Source organism: Camelus dromedarius, chromosome 18 (genome assembly GCF_036321535.1).
Source record: "Camelus dromedarius isolate mCamDro1 chromosome 18, mCamDro1.pat, whole genome shotgun sequence".
Taxonomy (NCBI): domain Eukaryota; kingdom Metazoa; phylum Chordata; class Mammalia; order Artiodactyla; family Camelidae; genus Camelus; species Camelus dromedarius.
Window position 1 is genome coordinate 19,821,098 of NC_087453.1, and position 25,376 is coordinate 19,846,473.

General features: G+C 41.6%; 1 protein-coding gene across 1 annotated transcript in view; it reads left to right on the forward strand.

The window, feature by feature from the left end:
• The first annotated feature begins 20,621 nt into the window (after positions 1 to 20,621).
• PIGU (phosphatidylinositol glycan anchor biosynthesis class U) overlaps positions 20,622 to 25,376 on the forward strand; it is a 79,197-nt gene continuing 74,442 nt past the window's right edge. Inside the window, exon 1 of the mRNA XM_031433957.2 lies at positions 20,622 to 20,819. Within this exon, the coding sequence (XP_031289817.1) occupies positions 20,690 to 20,819 (130 nt within the window). The 5' untranslated portion in view covers positions 20,622 to 20,689. The remainder of the gene's footprint in view (positions 20,820 to 25,376) is intronic.

Below are 25,376 nucleotides of genomic sequence, written 5' to 3' on the forward strand. Positions count from 1 at the left end.
ACTGCTGGAAACTTGGACTCCCTGGCCCAGGGCGACGCACAGACCTCTCAATGAGGAGGATTCCCACTTCTTCCTACGGGATCCCCTTCTTCCTGCACTCCCTCCGCAACCCCAGCGCCCTCACCCTTCCCACTGCCCCTCCTGTCCTTTCACCCGCATCCTATATCCCAGTGTCCCAATCTGTACCCTTTTCTTAACTCCACACCACGTCCGTGCACCTCCATTCTCCCCACCACCCTCCTCCTGGCTCTCTTTTCAGTCTCACCTCCTCACCCCACACAATCTCTGCTTTCCCACCCCATTTTTCCTTCACTGGGCAGGCTTCAGAGGTGGGGGACATCCCTGTTTCCTGGTTCCAGGGAAGCACCCGGGAGTATAGAGGAGTCGGTTAGGCTGACAGGAAATTGTATGCAGTAGGACTTGAAGACGAATTGCTCTGGGTTGAACGAACATTGACCTAGAGAACGTTTACACACCTTATTTACACCGCGTAGTTACTGGGGCTGGACAGAGAAGTGACAGGACAGGGATTATTAGTTCCGATTTACACGTGGGGAAACAGGCTTACAAATCCCATAGTTAGTATGTAGATACACATACTCAATAATGCAATCAACAAATATTGAGTACCTACTATTGCCACTGCCAGACCAGTAGCTGACATTTATTGAATACTTAGAGTGCCAGGCACCGAATATAGCACTTTATATGTGTTTTGATCTTCACAACAACCCTGAAAGGTGGGTATTATCCCCATTTTCCAGTTGAGGAAACAGATTCAGAGAGCCTAAGTGACTTCCCAAGGTTACATAGCTATATAATAAATGGCAGAGCCAGAATTTGAACCCATAGTTCCTGGCCCCAGCTCTCTCCACTCTCTACAGGTACTAGATTTTCTAAACCCCACAGCGCTTCAGCCTCCCCAGGGAGACCTGGGTGTGGTCCTGATGTCCCCCAAACTTGCTGTGACACCTCAAGGAAGTCATGTTACCTCTCTGGGCCTTAATTTCCTGTCTGGCAAACAACATATCCCAGTTTCCTTTTAGAGTTTTCTTTTTTTCAGAGATTCAAACTCTCTGCCCTCAGGTTTCTGCCAGTCCCACGCTCTAGGCCCCCAGCATTTCCAGTGGCCTGGAAAATGTCTGGGGAAAGAGCACAAATACACATCCTCAGAGTCTCCAGGGGTTCTGGGTCCTCTCTCATAGAGCAGGGCTGGTGGGGATGGATTTGGGAGCTGCCCGTCTGGAGGCAGGGAGTGAGTTAGGCCAGAGCTTCTGCTCTGATGATAAAATCCTGTCCCAGCCTAGTCTGAAATCCCAGAGGGACTCCTCAGTCCTAGCAACTAGGAGACGGAGCCAGGATATAATACCCAGAGGCTTCTGGGTGGAGAGTGGGGGAGAGCAGTGTTTTGGCCCTCAGAGTGGTGTCCCCAAAGTGCCTTCATTCTGTGCAACCCTGAACCTCAGACCATCACATCTATTTCCTGCTAACCTCATACCCTCTCTTGACCTCTTGCTGACTGAAACTACATAATCCCTAAAACGCCTCTCTTGTCACACCACTTGCCTGCTTTAAAACCTTCTGTGGCTCCCGAAGTACCACCCTCAATACAGCTTTCATAGCCCTCCATGATCTAGCCCCAGTTCTCACCAGCTTTATTCTCCTTCTTCAGTTTATTCCCCCTTGGTTGTGCTAAGGTCAAACTCCTCATTGTCTCTTCAATACTCTCCCACATTCACAATTTTTCTCAAGCTCTTTCCCCTGCCTGGGATGTCCTCTTTATGACTTTCTGAATTCAGATCTTTCCTGTCACCAAGATTCTACTCTCCCTTCTTCCTCTAGGTAGCCTTCCCTGTCCCCACCCATGTGTCCAGAACTACCCTGATGGGCAGTACACTCATTTATTTGTTCAGTAAACAGTAAGGGATGATGACTATTTGTATGTGTCTTCCCAAGTAGATGATTGGCAGCCCAAGGGCAGGATCTTTGTCCATATATTCCCATCACCCAGTGTGTGCTATGCCTGACACAGAGTGGACACTTCTCAAAGGCTCAGCGATTAAAGACTCATCTAAAGAAAACTGGCTGAGATGGGAAGATTCCCATACCTGGACCCTCAACCCTGGTACAGGAGGCATTCTGCTGAGCACAGGATTCTGGCTCCCCAAGCCCAGGGAAGGGGACTCTTGGCATATACTCTGGTCCCCTAAATGACCTGGATTCTGCTCCTAGCCTTATGAACCCTATTTACAGGCTGATAGGTCAGATCCTAAGCCTTCCATTTCTCTGTAGAGTTAAGGGTACCTATGGAAGTGGGGTGGCTGCAGCCCAGTGGAATCTCCTCCTGAAACCCATGGAACTCATCTCTCTCTACGGTAGAGACTTGTTACCAGGGCTGGAGGAGACCTCAAACCACAGTTCATCCAAAAATTTTTCATTTTATGGGTGGGGAAACTAAGGCATATTGAGGCATACAGAGGTCAAGGTACTTGCTCAGAATTATAAAGCAGCAGAGCCACCTACTGATCCTGGCCCCAGGGAGTAGGCTTAGTATTCTGGGACCCTGATCTGGGCCCAGGGCTGCAAAAAGAGGCTCTGAGCATGATTCTGGGGGTAACCCTAGGATCTCATTTCCAATCATAAATAGAGTGCCACTTCTGTGCATATATATGCATACACATGGGCATCTGTGCATATACATGGAGGTATCCAAGTACAAACACACATGCATGTGGGCTCACACCTGTAGGGTTAACAGATGCTCGTGCCCATCTAATCTTTGCCTAGATGTAAGCACCTGCCCAATTGTATGGGCTCCGGGATTAGAAGTCAAGAGGCCACCCTTCTACTCCTGCTCTTGCTCTTATCAAACCTTGGGGGCTCCCCAGTGGCTTGCTCCACCCCTGCCCTGCTTCAAAGGACAGAATTGTGTCTGCCTGGGTGTCTCCCTCACTGGATCTTGCATGTACTTGAAGGTATGAACCTGTTGGAGAACTAGCTTCCCGCTCCCCTCTTCCTTCTTGCCCCTCTAAGATAGAGGGCAAGGCTGAGACAAGCCCAGTGGGTAGCTTGGAATCTGACTCAAAACCAGCAAGCCGTGATCACTCTAGAAACAGAGATCTCCACTGCCAACTAGCTCTGGATCTACAGAGTTGAACAAATAATATTAATTATGATATTATTGGTATTTCTATCTATCAGATATTATTCTAAATCCTTACCTGGGTTGATAACTCATTTAATCTTCACAACAACCCTCTAATGTAAATAATATTCTTCCCATTTTACTGGTGAAGAAACTGAGACAGAGAAAGAAATTTAATTGGTAAAGCCAGCTAGGGCAAATGTAATCCCCGTATTCTTGCAACAGGTTGGCCTATACCTTAATAAGGGGCCATGTCTCTAGAACTTCTACTCAAAAGCTTTGTTGTTCAACACAGAGATGTTTGAATTGAGGTTAACTGTGGTTGTGTGTGTGCACATGTTTCTGGGTATGTGTATGTACACACCATGAAAAAGATCTTGGCCTGATTGCTAGTAAATCCAGATTTCAATTCTGGTTCTATCCTGGGCTCACTGCCTGGCTCTGGGCAAGTTGCTTTCTTTATCTGAGCCCTCAGTTTTCCCATATGCAAAATGGTTGGCTCCAAGCATTCTAAATAGTACCTCTAGCCCCAACCTCCAGGCATCTGGGTTTGTTTGTGTGAACTGTGCTTAATGCCCCTGACAATGAGGCGATGGTCAGGACAGGATTCATTTCAGGAAGAGGAGGCAGTGGCAGGAAGCCAAATACCTGGCTTAGCTTTAGTCTCTCTGCCCAGGGTGTGAGGTTTGGGTAGTGGCTCTGGGGTTCCATGACAATGTTTGTGAGTGTGGATAAGCACTTGGGTGAGCTGCTCTGATATGAGTGCTGTGCACGAACTCCCACATTTAGAAATTTGAAGGGAAAGGATTGCATCCCTCCAGCTTTGATGCTGGGGAGGAGAGATTGGACAGCAGGAGTCCCTCCTGTGTAACCAGCCATTCTTTTAGGAGCAGAGGACTCCCTGAAGCTCAGACCACTGCCCTGCTCACTGCTTTTCCTTGACTCTACCACCTCCAGGCTGCAATTCACACTGCTGGCCAGGCACCCTCTCATGGTACCTGGCACACCGGAAGCATCTAGGAAAGCTGTCCCCACCCACCCCTTTAGCTGCCTTCTCAACACACACATACCTGGTGCGAATGATCACACTCCAAAAGACCACCAGCTTTCCTGCTTCCAGGATTTTGCTCTTGCAAACCCTGCCCCCTCACCCACCCAATGTCCCCGTGTCTAGACCCTCTCTATTCTTCAGGACTAATATAATCAGCAGCTTATATTCATTGAGCATTTACTTTGTGTCTGTAACTCTCTGAGACAGACACTGTTGTCATTCCCATTTTACAGATGAGGAAAGTAAGGGTCAGACTGCTGAGGCCCAAGATCACAGAGCTTATAAGTTTCAGTGCATGTTTCTGTGTACTCAACGGTGTGTAGAAATATTGTATGTGCATATGTGCACAAAAATAAATAGCATAAAACTATAAAACCTACGTGTGAAAAAGTATAGTATTTTTAACCTAACATAAAATTATTTTCTTGAGCAGCAGACACTCCCATGTTGGCCCAGAAGGAGCAAATTGCCATGTTGTAGAGAGGCCACATGGCAAGGACCCAAGAGGGACTTCTAGAGGCTGAGAGTGGTCCCCGGCCAACAAATAGAAAGAAAATGGTACTCTCAATAATACAGTGGTAAGAAAATGAACTCTGCCAACAACCTGAGGGAGCCTGGAAGCCAGACTTTCCTTAGTTGAGTCTCCAGATGAGGACACAGCTGGCCAGCACCTTGATTTCAGCCTTGTGGGTCCCTGAGCAGAGAACCCAGGTGAGCTATGCCTAGACTTCTGACTTACAGAACTGGGAGCTAACAAATGTGTGTTGTCTTGTGCTGCTAAGTCTGTGGAGGTTTATTACACAGCACTGGAAAATTACATGTGTGTTATAAAAAGTTGTTTGCATGAAAATTAAAAGGCAGCTTGAGTTATTCATCTTACTCTAGTACATTTTGTCTTAGTGCACATATTTTTGTGAAACTTGTAATAGTGTTGTAATTGAGAAAAACCATTTTAAAATCTTTTTTCTTTTGTCAAAGTCATATAGTTGAAATCGAGTAATCTGAATGTGTGGGACACAACTCCAGGGTACAGATCAGCCAAATGTCACTTCCACAAGTAAGTTCTCCAAGATCTCCTTGGGAAGAATTAACCTCTTACTCCTCAGAGCCCCCAAAACACATTGTCTGCCTGTCTTTTAGAGCACTGCACACTTTTAACTCACCACACACTCAGGAGTGCCTAGTTTCTTTCCAGGAGACACATAACCTTTTCCAAACTGAAGAATCTCATTCAGGATAAACAGAAACATAATCAGAGACATTATAATGTGGAGAGATAGGGCTAGGACAGTGAATAGGACAAGGTGGTAGGGGAATCAAAAAAAAACCCCAAAAACTGGGAGGAGTCCAAGGATGGCTTCCTGGAAGAGAGAACATCTGAGCTAGGTTTTGAAGGATGAGGACATTTTCCTTGGGGTTGAATGGCCTGGAATATGATTCAAATCAGGAGCCCGACACCCTTGTTTTGGCTCTGCTTCTGACTTACTATGTGACTTTGGGTAACTCTCTGTCCCTCTATGAACCTCTGTTTCTCTGTCTGTACACAGGAGCAAGACGGGGAATTTCTTTGCCTGCTCACTTTTTCTCTTTCCAGTGCTTTCTAAGGAGAGTTTTGTCTTGTCTGATTGCTTTCCACGCTTTTTAGATACAGAACTGAGAAAACAGGGAGACAGAGACAGGATGGAGAAGTAAGAAAGGAGAGAAGGAAAGAAAAAAAAAAAAGCAGTACTTCTGGGAAAGAGCCTAAGGGGACAATTTTTGATAGAAAATGAAGGTTTGGTGAGTGAGGGACACTGAGAGGCAGTAGTGGGGCGTGAGAGGATGCATGAGAACAAAGGTGATTCTAAAGAGGGTTGACATGGACTAGAGACCCTTTGATGTCTTTTGAGAGTTAAAAATAAATATTAGAATCATTTTTAAATTACTTTTGGGAGCTAGACTAATGTTCTTAGGTTTACTACATTTTTATTCATTTCTGAATAAGTTAAAGTGCACATGATTCGAAACCCCAGAGAGCAAAAGAATATGTTTTGCCTTTAGCACCCTCCAGTCAACTTCCACTAGGGATGACTGCTGTTACCAGCTTCTTGTGTGAATTGCCAGAAATATTTTCTGCATATACAAGGATGTGAATGTATATATGACCTCCCTGTTCTGAACACAAATGCTAGCCTACTATGCATACTTTTCTGAAATTTGCTTTGTTTACTTAATGATACAAGTTGGAGATCAGTCCCTGGTAGTATTTATACAGAGCTGTCTCATTCTTTGTTAACAGCCACATAGTATTTCATCATCCTATAGTGGGGATGGATGTAGGTTATTTGATCAGTTCCCTGTAGCTGAACACTTAGTTTGTTTTTAACAGTTTGCCCTTTATACTGCAGTTCTTGAATGTGACATTGAAGGTGCTAAGCCTGAGCCACTTGGGGTCCTGAGATTTGCTGGGATATTCGGAGTGTTTGGTCTCAATGGTATCTTTGAAAGATTCTGATTCATTCTCCGGATCAAGCTCTTCCTGCTGCCCTTCCCCTTGGTTCTCACCCTACTGTCTGGGCCCAGAGTGGCAGCCTCAGCCCTTCACCCTGGCCTGCTCCCTGAAGTCCCCAGAACCCCTCCTGCTCCATAAAAGTCCTCCTGGCCCAACTCTCTTGATTCCAGGGAAGAGTCCCCTGCCAGGAGCTTTTGGCAGAAAAGCCAGGGATAAGGGCCCTGAATAGAGTATAAGTACTTAATTATCAGTTCCTGGATGTGCCTGGGGCCTCCTTGCTTACTTTTCATCTGCTTGTCTGGTTTTCTGTGGATTTTGCCCTCCCTTTCTGCCAGAGGAATTCGCTGGATCTACTCTAAGATCCTGGGGCAGGACCTTACCTGTGGACCTTAAAAAAATGTACCTTCTTGTAGGAGAAGAAATCCTTCCACCTGTAATGGATTGTATGGAATAGTTATTTAGATATCATCTAGAGCCTTAAGTTGACAGACGAGGAAACTGAAGCCTGGATGAGGAGGATTTGCCCAGGGTAACAGAAGATGTGAGTGAAAAGGGCAGGATGGGAACTCGAGGCTCCAGTTCTTACCTCTTCACCTTCTCCTCCTCGACCACAAGCTCAGTCAAGCTTTATTCTCGCAAAATCCAACATAGAAAGTTAACAGAATCGTGGTCTATTCATCCAGTGGACTATGACTCAGCAATTTAAAAGGAGTAAACTACCAATACTTGCCACAAATATGGATAAACCTCAAAATATCATGCTGAACAGAAGAAACCAGATGAAAGAGACTACATGCCATGTGATTCCATTTGCATGAACTTCTAGAACAGGCAAAAGTATATGTACTGACAGGAAGCAGATCAGTAGTTGCCTGGTAATGGATGGAAGGACCGACTATAAAGGGGAATGAGGAAATTTTCTGTAGGGTTAGAAGTGTTCTATTTTGATTGTGGGATGGGTACATGGGTATATATATTTGTCAAACTCATTATACCTCAATGAAGTTAATTTAAAAAGAAAAAAAATGCAACACTGAAATATACATACTCAATTTAGTTAAGAAAACACAATGTGACCTCTGACCTACATGCACAAAATTGACATTGACCAACTCATTTGCAAAGGGCAAGTTCAGCAGTTCATAACTGCCAGGTCAGATGTTTTCCATCTTGGAAGTGAAGTTGTCACAGATTTTGGGCTGACCACCATTTTCCTTAGACTTTTGTTCAAGAACTTCATCTGTCACAGCGACCATTCCTGACTTGGGTCAGATTAGAGAGCTAGTGACTAACACCTATTTGCTCTATATCCAGGAGTTTTATTGGCTTGCTAGATTTAATTTTTCTTCTGCAGAGATCTTCAAAGCTTTTTAGTTGTATCCTTTAAAAAAATAAGTATTTGTTCGAGTAATAATAATCATGTCTGTGAACCCTAATGTAAACTGTGGAGTTTGGGTGATAATGATGTGTTGACATAGGTTCATTGATTGTAACAAATATACCACTGTGATGAGGGATGGTCCCTAGTGGGAGAGACTGTGAATGTGTAGGAGCAGGGGTATGTGGGAACTCGGTCCTTTCTGCTCAATTTTGCTGTAACCTAAATCTGCTCTACAAATTAGTCTGTTTAAGAAAAAAAAAAAAAAAACCTATGTACCTAAAAAAATAATTATTCCTCTCTCAGACAAAAAAAAAAATCATCATCCTGGCTAACATTTATTGCCTGCATTCTATGTTCCAGGAGATGTTCTAAAGATTTTTCACATACTATCTCATTACAGCTTCACAACTATCCTATGAAGGAGCTAGTCTTATTATCCCCATCTTGCAAGTTTGGAAACAGAGTTTGAGTTGTCTGTCCAAGATTTGACAGCTACTAAGTGATAGATGGATGTGAATCCTATCAGCCCAGCTCCAGAGCCCACATAGCTCTTAAGCACTACAGAGCATTGCCTATCAACGTGACCCAAAAAGCGAAAGCAAAGCCCTTTTGCCTCAGGATCCCTTCCTCACTAGGGTCAGAAATTCCACCATTACTGTATCCTCCCTCACAGTTAAGCTTTGCCCTCTCTACATGCCTCCTAAAATAAAACTAGTCAAGGGAAGGGGAACACCAAATCCCTACACGTTAGTTAAATGGGTCTTTCAGATGCTTTCTCTCGACTGTATGGACTGAGAGAGAAACACGGATTGGGAGGTGGGGAAAAGGGTGGCAGGGCATTGAAGGGGCTGAACAGAGAGGCCAGATGTCCCACCTTTCCCAGGATGACCTGCTCAACCTCACATCAGTGGGGCCCTCTGGAAATACAATCCTACAGTCAATCAGCTCTGGTTCTCAGCCCAGAACACTGGTGACAGGGAGCCAAGTGGGTAAGAGGTGACAGGAGAAGCTCTTTGGAATGATGCTTGGAATAGCCCAGGTGCCGCCTCCTGAGCCAGGGTGTCCTTGGGGAAGGCAGGTGGGACAAAGGGCATGACAGGAATCCTCCTCTCTCAGAGGGAAGAGGGTCAGCCTCACTCCTTTGCCTGGGGGTAACTTGCATTCTATTTACCTGAAATCTATTTTTTTTAATTAAAATGTATTTTAAATGGTGCAACAATTTACATAAATACTATATAAAATCCAAGCAACATTTGTAATTAAAAAAATTATAAACATAAAATACAAACAATTAAAATTAAGTCAAGGTCACCCTTGACCACCTGCCCTCCAATCCTAGAGACCTTCCAACACTGCCCCTAATTTGGAGTGTATCTTTCTTTCCTTTTTCTGCACAACATATATATATATACACAGGAAGCGTACTGTTTCAGAGGACTTGTTTGCTTCTAGTTTTAGAATTATGCTTTAAAATTTTTACTTACTTACTTAATTGCAGAGACATAGTTCAAAATTCCAAAGGTTCAATAGGGATTACAGTGAAAAGCAGGTGTTCCTCCCTCCCCTGTTCCCAACCTTCTGGTTTCCTCCCTGGAGGCAACCACCAATTCTAGTTTCCTGTAATTCCTTCCAGAGATATTCCATGCATTTAAAATTCGATGAGTATATACTTATATGTATTTTTCACACAAATAAAGACATTCTTCCACATCTTGGTTGGTTTTTTTTTTTTTCACTTTACAATGTGTCTTTCAGAGTTTCCTTATCAGTATAGAGAGCAGCCTCATTCTTTATTCATACATACATACTATCCTATTATATATGCACAATATTTATTCAGTCCCCTATAGGAAAAAAAGGTTGTTCCCAATATTTTATTACTACCAATAATGCTGCTATTAATATTTTATCCATTATGTTGCATATTTATTTTTAAGATATTAGTGTATCTTATAAAATATGTAAACTATTTTTTAATTATACAAGATATATAAACTATTAGTGGGGATTAGTCAGTTGAGGTTATTAAAAAAGTTTAAATAGCATCTTAATTGTTGATAGATACTGCCAAATAGCCTCCAGGATATACTCATTTATACTGCTTGTAGGTTTGTTTGTTTGTTTGTTTCTACATAAATATGTCATATTATTTACTCTGTCCCACAGACTCACATTTTTCACTCAGTAACATGACATAGGAGTTCTACCTATGTCAGTACACATAGATCTTCCTCATTAAAACCAAAATAAACAAAAATTGCATTATAGTTTCCTGTCATATGGCTGCAGATAGCTTATTTAGTTGATCACATACTGATGGACATTTGGGTGGTTTTCAATTTTTCACTGCCACCAACCATGCTTCAGTGACTATTCTTACATGAATAGAATAGATTCAGAGAAGTGAATTACAAGATTGACAGGTATACAAACTTCAAATTTCAATAGGTTCTGTCAAATTACTCTCCCAAAGTGTGCCAGTTTAGACTTCCACTAATGATGCATGAAAACCTTAGGTGTACATCTAGAACTGGCCCATGTGTTTCTCCTGAATCAAAGCTCAAAGTCTCTGGGATCTTTCCAGGCCCTGAGCCCTACTCTGTAGAATCTGAGTGGATAAGCCAAGTGTTGAGAAGAATGAACACAGAAGAGGGACATCCTGTCCCCCACTAGCTATGTGGTCAACCAGGTAACACAACTCTCTCCAAAGGAAAGGCCACTTTGGGAGTAGGAGAACTGGAGCTCCTCATCACTAGAGGTGTCAGAGCAGAGGTTTGGTATCAACAAATGCACTGAGCTTGTACCCTGCACCAGGTCTGGAGCTAGGTGCCATGACCCAGAGATGAGTCACACCCTGTCCCTGCCCTCTCAGAGCTTGATATTCATGGAGAAAATAGACAAGTAAACAGATGACAATCTTACTGACAATTCTGTCTACTAAGTATTGAGTTGGACTTCCTTTTCTGACAATATCTGGAACTTCCTGCTACGTAACACATGGAAATGCTAGAAATAAAAACAACAAACGTCGTTTAAAATGCACAAATGGACTTCCAACCATTGGGTTTTAACAGACATCTGAGGAGATGAAGGCTTGGGCTTACATGATGTTAGGGGTTGGAACTGAGAGCCTTGATAAATCTAGGACCCTTGAAGGGCTATACCCAAAGTTAAAGTGTGGGCTAGGGGAAAACAAACAAACATCTGGCTACTAACAAAGGAAACAAAAAGGATGTCTTTATCTTGGGCTGGTCTTTGGATGGGAGAAAAAAACTATCTTCTGAGAATTTGAAACTGCATCCCTGCCCTTCATGAGTATGGGGTGATGGGTGTGGGGTTCATATTTACATCACCTGCATGGCTAGGAATCCCCAAGGCTGAGAAATTAAAATAAAAGAAGACCTACTCTGAAAGTATCTCTCAGATGTCTAGCAGAAATGAACTCAAATCCTCTCTGGATCTTCTCCGGGTACCCTCTTCATCCTCTGGCCATTACAGGTTACACAGAATTCCTGTATATAAAGCTCTTCTAAACAGCTAATGATCCACAAAGAAACAATTGATGAAACACACAAGGAAACAACCCATGAGTAAGATTCAGTAGACACAATGAACAGAAGAATAAAACTCCCAAGAAATTCAGACAAAAGAATTATCAGATAGTGATCATTAAGTTGCAGGTTAGAGGCAGGTGCTAAGTGCTTTGGAAGCATATTGAAAGAACTGACTCCTTGATGAAATCAAAATCTTCATAGAGAAGGAAACTTTAAGAATCCACCTTGAAGGATAAGTAGGATTTTGCCAAGTGAGGACAGATGCTATTGGGTGGCTGGTGGGGTGTACCAAGGGAATGACCATTGATAGTTTATTTATTTAGGTGCAAATAGGGCAGAAAAGTGGAGGGTGAGGCAAGGGAGGTAGGTAAGGAGATAGATCACGCTGGCCCTTACAGCTCTTCAATTAAGTGCAAAGAAAAGCCAGTGAAGGGTTTTATGTGAGGGGTTAGTGATATCCATTTGCTCATTTGTTCATTCATCCATTCATTCATTCAACAATAAATATTAGGCATGGAGAATGATTGGACAATGGAGAGTGGCAGCAGAAGACCAGTCAGGAGAATAGAGCAGACATGCAGGTAGCAAATCCTGGTCGTTTAGACCAGGGTGGTGGCAGTGAAGATGGAGAGGAGTAGGTGGATTTGACTGATATTTAGGTCAAAGCTTGAAGGTGGATTGTGTATAAGGGGTGGGGAAGTGAGAGGTGTCAAGGCTGATTCCTAGGTTTTTGGCTGAGCAACAGAAAGATTAGTGGTGTTGGTCACAGAGCTAAGGAATTAAGGAGGAAGAGTGAGTTGTTGGAAAGAAGATCATGAGTTCAGTTTTAGATATTCAGAGTTTTAAGTGACTTTGGAATATCTGAGTGGCAATGTCTAGGAGGTAGTTTGATACATACAGCCTGAATCTCAATAAGAGAAATCTGGGCCAGAAATAAAGATCTGAGAGTCATCAACATGCAAATGGTAATTGAAGCCAGGGAAGTATAGGAGACTCCTTTGGGAGGCCGAGCCCATTTTCTGTTATATTTGTTAAAAGCTTTTAGTTGCAAGTAACTAAAGATCCAACTCAAACTGGATTAAATTAGGAAAGGAATTTGGTTGAAATGTCCAGCAATAACTGCTTCAGGCAGGGCTTGATCCAGTAGCTTAAATAATGAAACTAAGATTCAATCTTTTCTAATTTCTCCAAAACACTTCCTAGGAGTTGGCTTAACTCTTGACAGGCCCTCTCTTTGTGACCGCATGATTGCCTAGGGGAATGGCTCTGCCATGTACCACGGTGACCTTGCATGTATTCACACTGGCAAAGGTTTGAAAAGCTTATCTGAGTCTTGGCAGAATGCCTTGTGATCCTTCCAGAACATGAGAGGCTAGAAGGCTTGTAAAGCAATGAGGCCACCGTTTACTCTCCTCCTTATCTCCCCCGGCAGGCTGTCCTGAGAGTTGTCTTATTGCTCCCCAGATTCTGATGAGCTTTGGGACTTTCTGCCCTACCCTACTCAGAATGGAGATGCAGAATATAAAACCTACTAATGTCAGTCTAGAATTGGCTCCTCAGCAATAGGTGACCCTCCAACCTGTGTTGCAATTGTTCTGTCCCTTTTGTTTCAGTGTCACCCTTTTTCGTGTGTGGAACAAGGATCACAGGAAGCTGGCTTGTTCATCTTGCTGGCTATGTAAGTAATAAACTGCTTAAATCAAAAAGTTGTATCTTTACCAGTAGAATCAGTCAGGCCTTAGCCTTGGCCTTGCCTTATTTTGTCTTATATGTATTAGCTGCCAGCTGCTCCTGGGTCTGGGTGCTTCCAAGCTCAAACCCAGCAGAAAAGGCCCATTGCCCAATAGTTCAATCCAAAATTTCAGAATTGAATCTCGTTAGCTCTGATTGGCCTGATTGGGTCATATACTCACACCTGAACCAATCACTGTGTCAAGGGATTTGTAATGTATTGGTTAGTTTAAGCCATTTAGGGCCCACTCCTAGAAACGAGAGTGAGGTCAGTCTCATTCAAATCATATGGCTGAGAATTCAGGGTCCTGTTACAAAAAGGGAAAGAGAGAATGGATACCAGAAAGCAATAAGCAAAGGCCATTATACATGTCTCCTTTCCCAGAGCAGTGTGTATTTGGGAAGAGGGCATGAGGGGCCTGGATGCACAATTGTGAAGGATGTGTCTCCTGAGCAGGGAGAGAGGTTCAGAGAGAAGAGAATGGGGAAGGGAGAGTCAATCTTCAGCCTTCAGGTTGGAGGCCTAGTTTAGCTCTTGGTTTTTCTAACAGGATGGCTTTTGCAATGGTGGGCACTTGAGGTAGGGGACAGGAAGGAAATTGAGAGGGCTTGAGGTACTGGGTCTCAGAAACCTCAGGGCATTATGTAAGACCAGAGCTCTGGTTCCTTTTGGTTCCTTACAATACTTGGGTCCAATGGTTGAGGAGGGAACTGGCGTAAATCTTCCAGTTCACCTAGCCCAGGAACCAGAGAAGACAGATGGTGAGAACGCTGGTTTCTCAGCCCAGTGTCACCACTGACATGGTGGGGAATCCTCAGCCAGGTGCTGCTTCTCTCTCGGTCTTAATTTCCCAATCTGTACAATGAATTAGACCAGACCTGTTTTACTATTTCAGTCTGAAGGACGCCTTTATCTTTCCCTACATGCCACTGTCTTCTACTCATCCCCCTTTGTTGAGCTGTTATTGTTTTCAAGTTTTTGTATAGTTTATTGTCTTCTGGTGAAGAATCTGCACAGTCAAATACAGATCAAGTCCACGCTATATCTTTAATTCTCCTTTTTGCTTTTATAGAAGCCCTGATTTTTCCACTCTATTCTTGTATTTCTTTTGCTGATTTTCTTGGAGTTTTTTCCTTCTCATCGAGGCCACATCTTGCAAATCTATGTTTGGGTTGATTTCTCTTTGCATAATCAAAGAAATTGTAAATTTTATCAAAGTCTGTTGTTTTGCCACTGCTGAAGTGACTTCAGATCTGAAGACAAAGATAATTATCTGGTGTATTCTCTGGTTACATCTTGGTTAGTTTTTCTTGATTGCTATCTTAGGTACTGTTGCTTTCACAGGGTAAAGGACCACTGTGACCATTTGTTTCTGTAGAAACAGTTGATATGTCATGAATTTCCTTGCCTGGCTGGTTACTGTGTCATTCAGAATGGTGACAGTTCAAAAACAATAGACATCCCAGTGAAAATTGGATGCATGTCATAAGCAGATGATTCAAATTTACTTAAAGTCAATAGTAAAAAATACATTTAAAATTGACTACACGTCAATAAAAAATAAAAATTCTTTTAAAATTGCAAAACAAAAAAAAAAACTGCTGGGCTGAAACCTTTTGGGGTGTTCAGGCTTTTTTGGACATGTGGCACACATTCTCCTTGTTTGGCCCAGCAACAAACGTTTCTCTGCACAAAAAAAAAAAAAAAAAAAAAAAAAAAAAAAGAATGGTGGTGGCTCATCAGGCAGCCAGGGAGGAAAAAAGCTCTCAGTTGTGTTTAAAGGTTTTATATACTCCTCAATCTGATACTGTTGCTTTAAGTTTCTGTCTCAAATTTTTACTAATAAAAATCTCAGAGAACTGTTCTTCAGACCTTTACAGGAGCCAGGATCTGAGTGCTAAAGACAAGAAATAGGGGAATTTGAGAAACAATTGATCAGTGCTACCTCCAAAATGTCTCTTGAATCCACCCACTTTTCTCTACCACCCTGATCCAAGCCACCATCTTCTTTCACCTGGTTGACTGCAGCAGCCTTGGCACTGGTCCCCCTGCTGCCACCCCTCACTCCCTCCAATCCATTCTTCACTCAGTAGCCAGAGAGAGATTATTTTTAAAATCTAAGCTGTGATCATGTTCCAATTCTACTTGAAACCCTTTAGTCGACTTCCCTGGCTCTTAGAATAAAAATCCCACGCAGCATCATGGTCTACAAAGGCCATTTGACTCTTGCCTATTTCTCCAGTCTTACCTCTTGCTCACTTCACTCCTACATTGGCTTCCCTCATTGCAAGCCCACTGTAACCTCAGTCCCTGCTTCCCCATACATACCATTCACCATTGCCAGTTCTTCACATCTACGGCTTCTTCTCATCCTTTAGGTCTCAGCTTAAATATCACCTCCTCAGACAGGCTTTCCTTGACCACACAGTTCAGTCTATAGTTGGCACTCCGTTATTCATTATCACTCCTGGTCTATTGCCCTCATTGGGCTGATCACAGCCTCTATTTTTATTGTTTTGTATGACTCCCTGCTAGACTATAACCTCCAGCATGGGAGGGAGAATGTCTATCTTTCTTATCACCATTATTAGAGGATATTTACCTGCCCCCCTACCTCCGCCCCTCATCCAGCATCCAGTCACTTTTTGCCTTCACCAAAATGACTTAACTGAATTGTCTTCAGGGTTTGCTGTCCTAAGGCAAGCATGGTCAGTTCATGGTCCAGATTCTTACAGATCCTTTTTTCTTGCTGCCTTGCACATAGGCAAGAGGCAGGTACAGGACCTAATCTCAGTCAATTTCATGCTCTTTCCAAGAGCTTGGACTCTTGAATGGTATGATGCAAAGGCATTAAAAACTGGTTGGAGTTCATTCTTTCCAGTGGTGGTACCTGGTAGACCTGACAGGTGGTTCCTACTACCCAGGCTGTGTGATGTTGCTTCCCTGGGTCCTGACTATTCCAAGTCTGGTTCCTCAGTCTCCTCTTTGACCCTGTTGCGCTCCCTCATAGCCTCCTAGTTAATTTCCTTTATGTTAAAGATGGACAGAATCAGTTTGCTCTTTGGAATAAAAACAAATGTACTTCATAGATTGTAACTCCATAGCCTAGTGCAGGATTTGGCAATGATGCGTGTTCAATAAATGCTGAATTAAAAACTACCTATGTGTGTGGCTTAAAGCTGGTTACTCACTATCTCAGAGCCTCAATTTCTTCCTCTCTAGGTGACACACATATTGTCTGGGATCTATGGTTTTTCAGGATCTATTATTTCCCTTACTTCAATTCTCTACCCTCCCTTCTCAGCTACAACAACAACCCAACCCAACCCAACCCAACCCAACCCAACTTAACCCAACCCAAATTCCTCTCATTTTCTCAGGCATAGCAGCTTAACCACAACATCTGGATCCTGGTTCTGCCACTTATTAGCTGTGTGACCCCAGACAAATGACTAAATCTCTTTGCACCTCAGTTTCCTCATCTGCATGTAGTGAGGGGAAATTATAGTACCTGTAATTTTAGATATAGATATAGATATAAAGCACATATATATACAAAACATGCAGAACTCTCAAAATAATACTTAGCACAGAGTAAGCCCTGAATACTTGCTAGCAATTATTATTACTTTAATCTTTTTTTTTGCATAAACTACAGGATTCCTGTGCCTTCAAGGTAATGTTTTTCCAGGTATGGTTCCTAAACCACCAGCATCAGTACAACCTGGAGAGATTAAGAATGTAAATTCCTAGGCTCCACTTCAGACCTAGTGAATCAGTCTCGAAGGCAGAACTAGGAAATTTACATTTAAAAAATACATCTCCCAAGTGATTCTGATTCTCAATCATCTTAAGATATTGAGACATACTATACATACTATAAAATTCACCCAATTAAAATACACAGTTCAAAAAAAAAAGTACATAGTTAGTGGTTTTTGGTACATTCAGAGTTGTACAACCATTCCTCAATCTAATTTTAGAACATTTCATCACTCTAAGAAGAAATCCTGTATCCATTAGCAGTCATTTTCCATTCCCTCCCCTTCCAACCACCCCAGCCCTAGGCAACCACCAATCTGTTTTCCGACTCTATAGATTTGCCTCTATAGCGATATTCTGGACATTTCATATAAATAGAATTATACAATATGTGGTCTTTTGTGACTGGTTTATTTCACTGAGCATGTTTTCAAGGTTTATCCATGTAGCATATATCGGGACTTCATTATTTATTATTGCTCAATTATAATCCATTGTATAGATATACCACATTTTGTTTTTCTATCCATGAGCAAACAAAATGAGTATTTGGGTTGCTCTTATTTTTTGGCTCTTATGTATAATAGCTATAAATAAGCCATGAACATTTGTGCATATGTTTTTGTGTGGACACATGTTCATTTCTCTTGGCTATATAGCTCGGAGTTGAATTGCTGGATCGTATAGCAACTATATGCTCAACATTCTGAGGAACTGTCAAACTGTTTTCCAAAGTGGCTACAGCATTTTACATTTCTACCAGCAATGTATAAAGGTTCAATTCATCCAATTTTGTCAATACTTGTTATTATCTGTCTCTTATTGTAGCCATCCTAGTGGGTGTGAGGTGGTGTCTCATTGTGATGTTGACTTGTATTTTCCTAATCGCTAATGATGTTTAGAATATTTTCACGTGTTTACTCGCCACTTGTGTATCTTCTTTGGAGATATGTTTATTTAGATCTTTTGCCCATTTTGAATTGGGTTATTTGAGTTGTGAAAGTTCCTCATATACGCTGGATAAAAGTCCCTAGTCATATGACTTACAGATATTTTCTCCCATTCTGTGGGGTTTTTCATTTTTTGATGGCATCCAAAAGCATGAGTTTTACATTTTAATGTTCAGTTTACTTATTTCTTCTTTTTTGACTGTGCTTCTGGTGTTGTATCTAAAAAACCATTTCCTAACTTAAGGTCATGAGGATTTATTCCTATATTTCCTGCAAGGGAACATAGTTTTAGTTATATTTAGGTCTATGATCCATGCTCATTCATGTTTAAGAACCATTGGTTTGGATCACACCTTCTACCCACAATAGCTAATCACTGTTTTTCCATACAAAAGCATCTTCATCCAAAGAATGTTTAAGTCATCTCTTAAGATCATGTAAATAATAATAACAACAGCCGACTAATGTATATTAGCTAAGCATTTAAAGTTGCATAGTCTTGTTCAGTCTTCACTATGTTATGAAGTGGTTTAAAATTTTCCAATGGCACATGGATTGCACTTTGAATAAAGCATGTTATAATCACCTCCACTTTTCATGATGCAATACACTTCACTCTAAGATGATGTAATAATAAATCTGTCTCCTCCTTTTATGCAAAAGGGGATACTAACACTTACACCTTTAGGAAGGCAGGTTGTGCAGATTAAATAAGCTCATGTATGTTAAAAGTATGGTGCAGTGCTTGGCAGAGGGGGATTCAAAGGATGAAAGTGCTTCTCTCTATTCCCTCAGGACCCCCTCCCCTAAAGGAGATCTGCCCCTACCACTGGTCCAGAAAGCTATCAGCTTGAGGGCTGATTTTTGCATTCTTTTCACATCTTGCTCCCCTTTTTCCTTCTCTAATCATTGGTTGTAATTTTACTTGCATTATTCTTAAGACTATTGCATCTCTTCAACTACTCTCCAAGGTCTACAAAGGCAGGGGGTGCAACTTTGTCACTGTAATGTTCCCCAACACACAGTACAGGGCCTGGGAGTATACCTATTTTTTAAAAATGTACAACTGACCACATCACTTCTTGGTTTAAAATTTTCCAATGGCACGTGGATTGCACTTTGAATAAAGCCCAGATTTCCAAACATAGCAAACAGGTTTCTTCCTGATTCCCTATCTGCCTCTCCACCCACACTTTCTCCACTTGGGTCATACTTGTTTCCTATCTCAAACACACCTGGCTGTTTCCTGACTCAGAGTTTGTTCCCTCCACTTGAAAGCACTGGTATGTTCCCCATCCTTTAGGTCTCAGTTCATATGTCTCCTTTTCCCAGAGCCTTCCCTGACCACCCTGTCTGATATTACCACCACATTTCCCACCGAGTTGTTCTTGATCATGCAACCTGTTTCGTTTTATTCACAGATCTTAAATTTCCTTATATATTTACTATTTTAATTCTTCTAGCTAACATTTAAGCACTCACCATAAGCACTTTTCATTAATTAATAAAGTGCGGTGCTACTTAATGCCTATCAACAGGATCTCCAACTCCAAAAGCCAGATCTCTACTGTTTGCCAATTTCTGTGGTGTAAACACTTCCTTTGGTTAGGATTTCACACTATCAACCTGAAATCACTGAACACCAATTTAGGAAGGGAAGGGCACACCAGTATATAGTATTTGCCATAGTGATACAGCAGTGGTGAATAACCTCAAGAGCACAGATAAAACAAGAGTAGGTAGAGAAAACAATTAGGAAGTCATGCGTTTTGAGTATTTATTACTTTGTTTTTTATATAATTCATTTAATTGTAAGTTTATATAATTTACTTTTTTTTTTAACCATCTTAACCATTTTTTTAAATTGAAGTACAGTCAGTTACAATGTGTCAATTTCTGGTGTACAGCATAATGTCCCAGTCATACATATATATCCATATATTCGTTTTCATATTGCGACGGGCAAAATTTCTAAGCATTCCTCAGTCGTTTTTAGCTAGCCCACAACAAGCCAATAACCAGCACATTTTTTTTTTCAGATGAGGAACCCGAGGCACAGAAAGGTTAAGCAATTTGTACAAGGCTGCAAATCTAATAAATCTGCCTACTACTCCAAAATGTAAACTCAGAAATCAGTATAGTGCCTGGCATATAAATAAATGAATATTTATATTTTTTTATATTTATATTTTTTATTTATAAATATATAAATATTTATATTTCATACTCTTTAAAAACATAAAAAAGAAACATTTTAATATTAAAAACACACACATAAGAGTGAAATTAACATCTCTTTAAAACTCGTTCACAATCCTAGGACGATAACTGCCTTCGCTTTTCTATTTTCAGCAGCACTTCAACACCTCGGCAGTTTCACAATTCACCTGCTACCTAAGGAGACATCGCCCAACCCTTTACTACAAGCTTGAGACGCCGCGCTTTCCGTCGTCCCGCCCGCTTTCGCTGCAAGGCTTCCTGGGAGTGGTAGTTCCCAGTCTGGCAGCTACGGCGGCAGCCGCGAGGCGCGCCGGCCAGCAGAACTACACAGGGCGGCGCACAGGTCGCGAGTTCTCTTCTGCCTCGCCTTTCCTTCCCCACTCGCGCGCCCGCCCCAGCTATCATGGCGGCTCCCTTGGCCCTGGTGCTGGTGGTGGCCGTGACCGTGCGGGCGGCCTTGTTCCGCTCCAGTCTGGCCGAGTTGATCTCGGAGCGGGTGGAGGTGGTGTCCCCACTGAGTTCTTGGAAGAGAGGTGAGGCCACCGGCTCGAGTAGGCGGCCAGGCCCCGCCTGTGCGCTCCTGGCCTCTGTGAATGGAAGGCGGGGGCAGTGGCTGCAAGCTCAAGATTCTGAGGGAACTGATCCGCTCTCAGGTCCCCAGGGAGGACAGGAGGGCGGGGCCCCTGGGCGGGACTGCGGAGGAGAGGAGGCCTGAGATTGTGTGGTGGGGTTGGGGTCGTAGGGGCCGGCTCACCTGCGGGGTGGGGATCTGAGGGGGTGTGTCCCACTCGGGTCCTGAGTTGAGGGATGTGGTCTGAGGAAGGTCAGGTTGAGGAAAGGGCGTGCTGGGTGGAGTGGGGTTTGGCGAGAGATCGCAGGTGTTGTATCCTGGGTACGGGATAGTGTGTGAGGGGAGCCCAAGTCAGAGGACCAGTCCTGCTTAAGCGAGGAGAGTGTGTGAGTGTGCTTAGAAGCCTATTCTCAGGCTGAGACTTGCAGTCTAGTTTTTCCTACTGTGTCTTCTAAGTTCTTCATCAAACATAGTTGTATACTAGCGTCTCCAAAGAGAATTTGGGTCAAAGGATCCACAGGCTAGTGGGAGACGCAAACAGATAGTTAGAATCATTTATGAAAAGTGTACATCCAGTTACTTCCATGGAGTTCTGCCCCTGAAGAAAGTGTCCCCTCCTCTTCCAGTTTTTTAAGGATGTGGGATTTGAGCTAACTCTTGGAGGATGTAGAGTTTGAAAAGAGATTAGAGAAAGGGGAGTTCCGGGTAGAAAGTAAACAGGATCAAGAAATGTTGAAGGATGTGAAATGTCCAAAGTAAGGGAGTAATGAAGTGGGAGTTAGGTTAGGGCCAGAGTTTGAAGATTTTTTAAACATTCTTACTGAAGTACAATATACGTACAATGCACATACAAGTGTAGAATTCAAAGAATTTTTACAAACTGTATATATCCATGTAACCAGCACCCAGATCAAGAAATGGAACATTATCAGCACCCCAAGAGTCCCCTTCATATCCTCAAACTTCAAATGCTAGGGTTTTGATGTTATCCCATAGACATTTGGGAATGGGGAATGGCATAATGAATGGGCGTTTTATGAATAATTAGAGGTAAGATTTCAAAAAAAACTTACTGTGCATCAGAAACTATGGTAAGCCTCATTTTATCCTCCATTACTCTGTGTGTTAGGTGGTGTTATTTTCCCCATTTCACAGATAAAGAAACTGCGATTAAGAGAAGTTAAGTAGTTTGCCCAGGTTTTCCAGTTGATAAGTGGTAATAAAGGTAGTTGTAATTTGTCTATGTGATGGTAAGAGCTTAGACTTGATATCTTTGCATATAATATTTGCATATAATTATTTGTTGAACAAACTGAGTTGTTCCTTGGTTCCTGCTTTGTTCTGGATTCCAGAAGACCCAAGGCAGTATTAGCCCCTCCTTCCTCTGCTTTCTTAGCCCTTAAGTATACCTCTATTAAGATCATTATTAAAAATAAGAAGTGCTCACTTTATATCATAATTATTTGTTTATACCTGATAACGCCACTGTACTATGAGCTTCTTGAAGGCCAGAACTGTTTTATTCATTCCTGAATCGTTTGTGCCTGGCATAGAGTAGTTGCATAGTTACTGTTGAATAAATATTGAAGAAAAGAAAACAGATTTTATGTTTAAAATAAAATAAAATAAAATCTGTTTTCTTTTCTGGTTACTTATAGGATCAACAGGATGAAGGATCCAAAGATGAGGCAATGTAGTGTGGTGATTAAGAGCACAGGGTCTGGGATCTCAAGAAACATATGAGCGTTTCTCTGCAACTTAGTATTTGTGTGACACAGATAACATTTCTAACATCAATTTTCTCATCTGTAAAGTAGGAAGTTATAATATGTACTCCACTAAATGAGATAATCCATGTTGAAGCTCTTAGTACTATGGTAAAAGCCAAAAAGTGGCTAATTCACAGATTTTGAGTTTAAATAATAGGGAAATAGATGAGTTGGCTGAAATAGATGAGTCAGCAAGGATAGCAGTAAGTCTTTAATGTGTGCGTAAGGTGATAGTGTGATATCCAAAGTTTAGATCTGGAACTGAGTGTCAATGTCAGGACTAGAGAGAGATTTGGTAATCTCCCATCTGGTTCTGATTAAGTCAGGACAGTTGTCCCATTTTGGAGGGGTACAACATCTGTACATACCACTTGTTTTCAGAATATATTTTAAGATGGGATATTTTTTAAAGCCAGTGATTGTATTAAACCCTGGAAGGCAGACATTTAAATATATTGAAGTAGGAGCCCTTCTGGTGTCACATGATGTTTTCAGTTTTTAAATGACCAGTCCTGGGAGGAGGGTGTAGCTCAAATGATAAAGCACATGCTTAGCATGCATGAGATCCTGGGTTCAATCCCCAGTACCTCCTCTAAAAATAAATAAATAAGTAAACCTAATTACCTCCCCCCACCAAAAAAACAATTAAAACAAAGAAACAAACAAATAAATGACCAGTCCTTTGGGTAAAGGGTCTTAGATCCGAATAGATTTTGATTGGCTCTAATCATGGACTGATTTTTTTTTTTATGGACTGATTTTTTAATGGGAATAAATGAGAAGTTATATGCTTGGAAGGGCGGATTCTTGTCTTCAAATACCTGAAGGGTTTTAAATTGATATGTTGTTAATTCTTTCATATCCCAAAGGCAGAATTCCAACTCAAACTGTCCAAATTATAATAAAAAATTAATTTATTGGCCTATATAACAGAACAGTCCACGGTAGACCTTGACTTCAAGCATAGCTGGATCCAGAGCCTCAGTGATTTCATCAGGACTAATTATTTTTCCATCTTGGCATTGACTGCATTCAGGAAAGCTCTTCCCAGGTATTGGCAAGATTGGCCACTAATAGCCTCTGACTTTTATATTCTCAGTGTCAAGTCCAGTAGAAAGAGGGTGATTCTTCTTCAGTGAGAACAACAGAACCCTTGGAATTGAGTCACGTTGGACTTATCTGGGTAATAATGCCAGTTCTTAAACCAATTACTGTAATCAGCCCAGGTCATGTATCTATATCTCCCACTTTGGAGAGGGAGCAACTTCCCAAACCATGGAAGCGGGGTGTTATCCCATAGGAAAACTAGCTGTTACCAGAAGAGGAGGAAGTTGATGCTGGGCAGGAGAAAATAACAGATACCCATTAGAACAGGAAAGAGATGTTTGCTGTGTCACTCATTTCTACAGACCCATCAATTTATTTGATAGTCCAACTAAAATTTATACAAATTTCTTACATGACAAAGTGCAAGCATGTGCTTCTCAGTCCAATAAAAATAATAATAACTAACACTGATGTAATGCTTGCTACATGCCAGGTACTGTTCTAAGCACTTTAGGTATGTTAAAAAAAACTAATTTTGTTCCCACGGTGCCCTGTGATATAAATACTGTTAGCCCTTCTTTTTAAGTGAGAAAATCAAAGTACAGAGAGATTGTCACTTGCCCAAAGTCACATAGATAATAATGTTTTATGTAACTAGCTAGCAGTCTTTAGGCATGGTTGTTCCACCAGAGTTCACTATATACCATGTTGTGTTATCTGTCAAGAATAATTTTGGAATGTTTCTGTCATATTTTGGTGTTTCCTCAGCCTTTGACATAAAGATTAGGAATTACTATGGGCTTAGCTTCTTGAGTTCAGGATAGAGCTCAAACTATTAGTGTGTATTTAGAAATCCACCTCCAATGCAGCTGTGAAAGTCAGGGTCAAGAGGAACACTTCTGATAGCACTAGTTTAAAAAAAAAACCAACACCCTTTTATTGTTAAACCACACACAACAATGTATTGCTTGGTGAATTATCATAAGGCAAAAACTTTTGTAATCGTCATCCAAATCAAGAATCAGAACTTTGCCACTCACCCTAGAAGCCCTTCCATATGCCCCATCTCAGTCACAGCCTCCAGTTCCCCTCATAAGTAACCATTATCCTAACTTTTATAGTAATGACATTTTTTATTTCTTTTTTCTTATTACCCAAATGAGCATCCCTAGACACTATAGCTTAGTCATGCCCTTTAAAAAAACTTTGTGTATGTCTTTTAAGTCTCCCTTAATCTTTAAGTTCCGCATCCATTGTATCCTTTTCTTTACTATTCATTTGTTCTTAAACAGATCTGTTTGACCTGTAGAATTTCTCATAGTTTGGATTTTCGATTGTGTATTCATGGTACAGTATAACACATTCTTGTGTCGTCTGTATTTCCTGCAAATTGGCAGCTGGATCCAGAGACTGGATACTACTACTTTTTTGTTTGTTTTTTTAGATTTTTTTATTTGAAATAATTTTAGACTTAGAGAATATTTGCAAAGATAGTACAAAGAGATCCTGTATACCCTTCACCCAGCTTCCCCTAATGTTAACATCCTGCATAATGATGCAGTAATCAAAATTAAGAGAATAACTATATTCATGTATAACAATCATAGTTGTTATTCAGATTTTACTATTTTTTTCTAGTGTTCTTTTTCTGTGCCAGGATCTGATTCAGTATCCCATATTGCATTTAGTTGTGTCTCTTTATT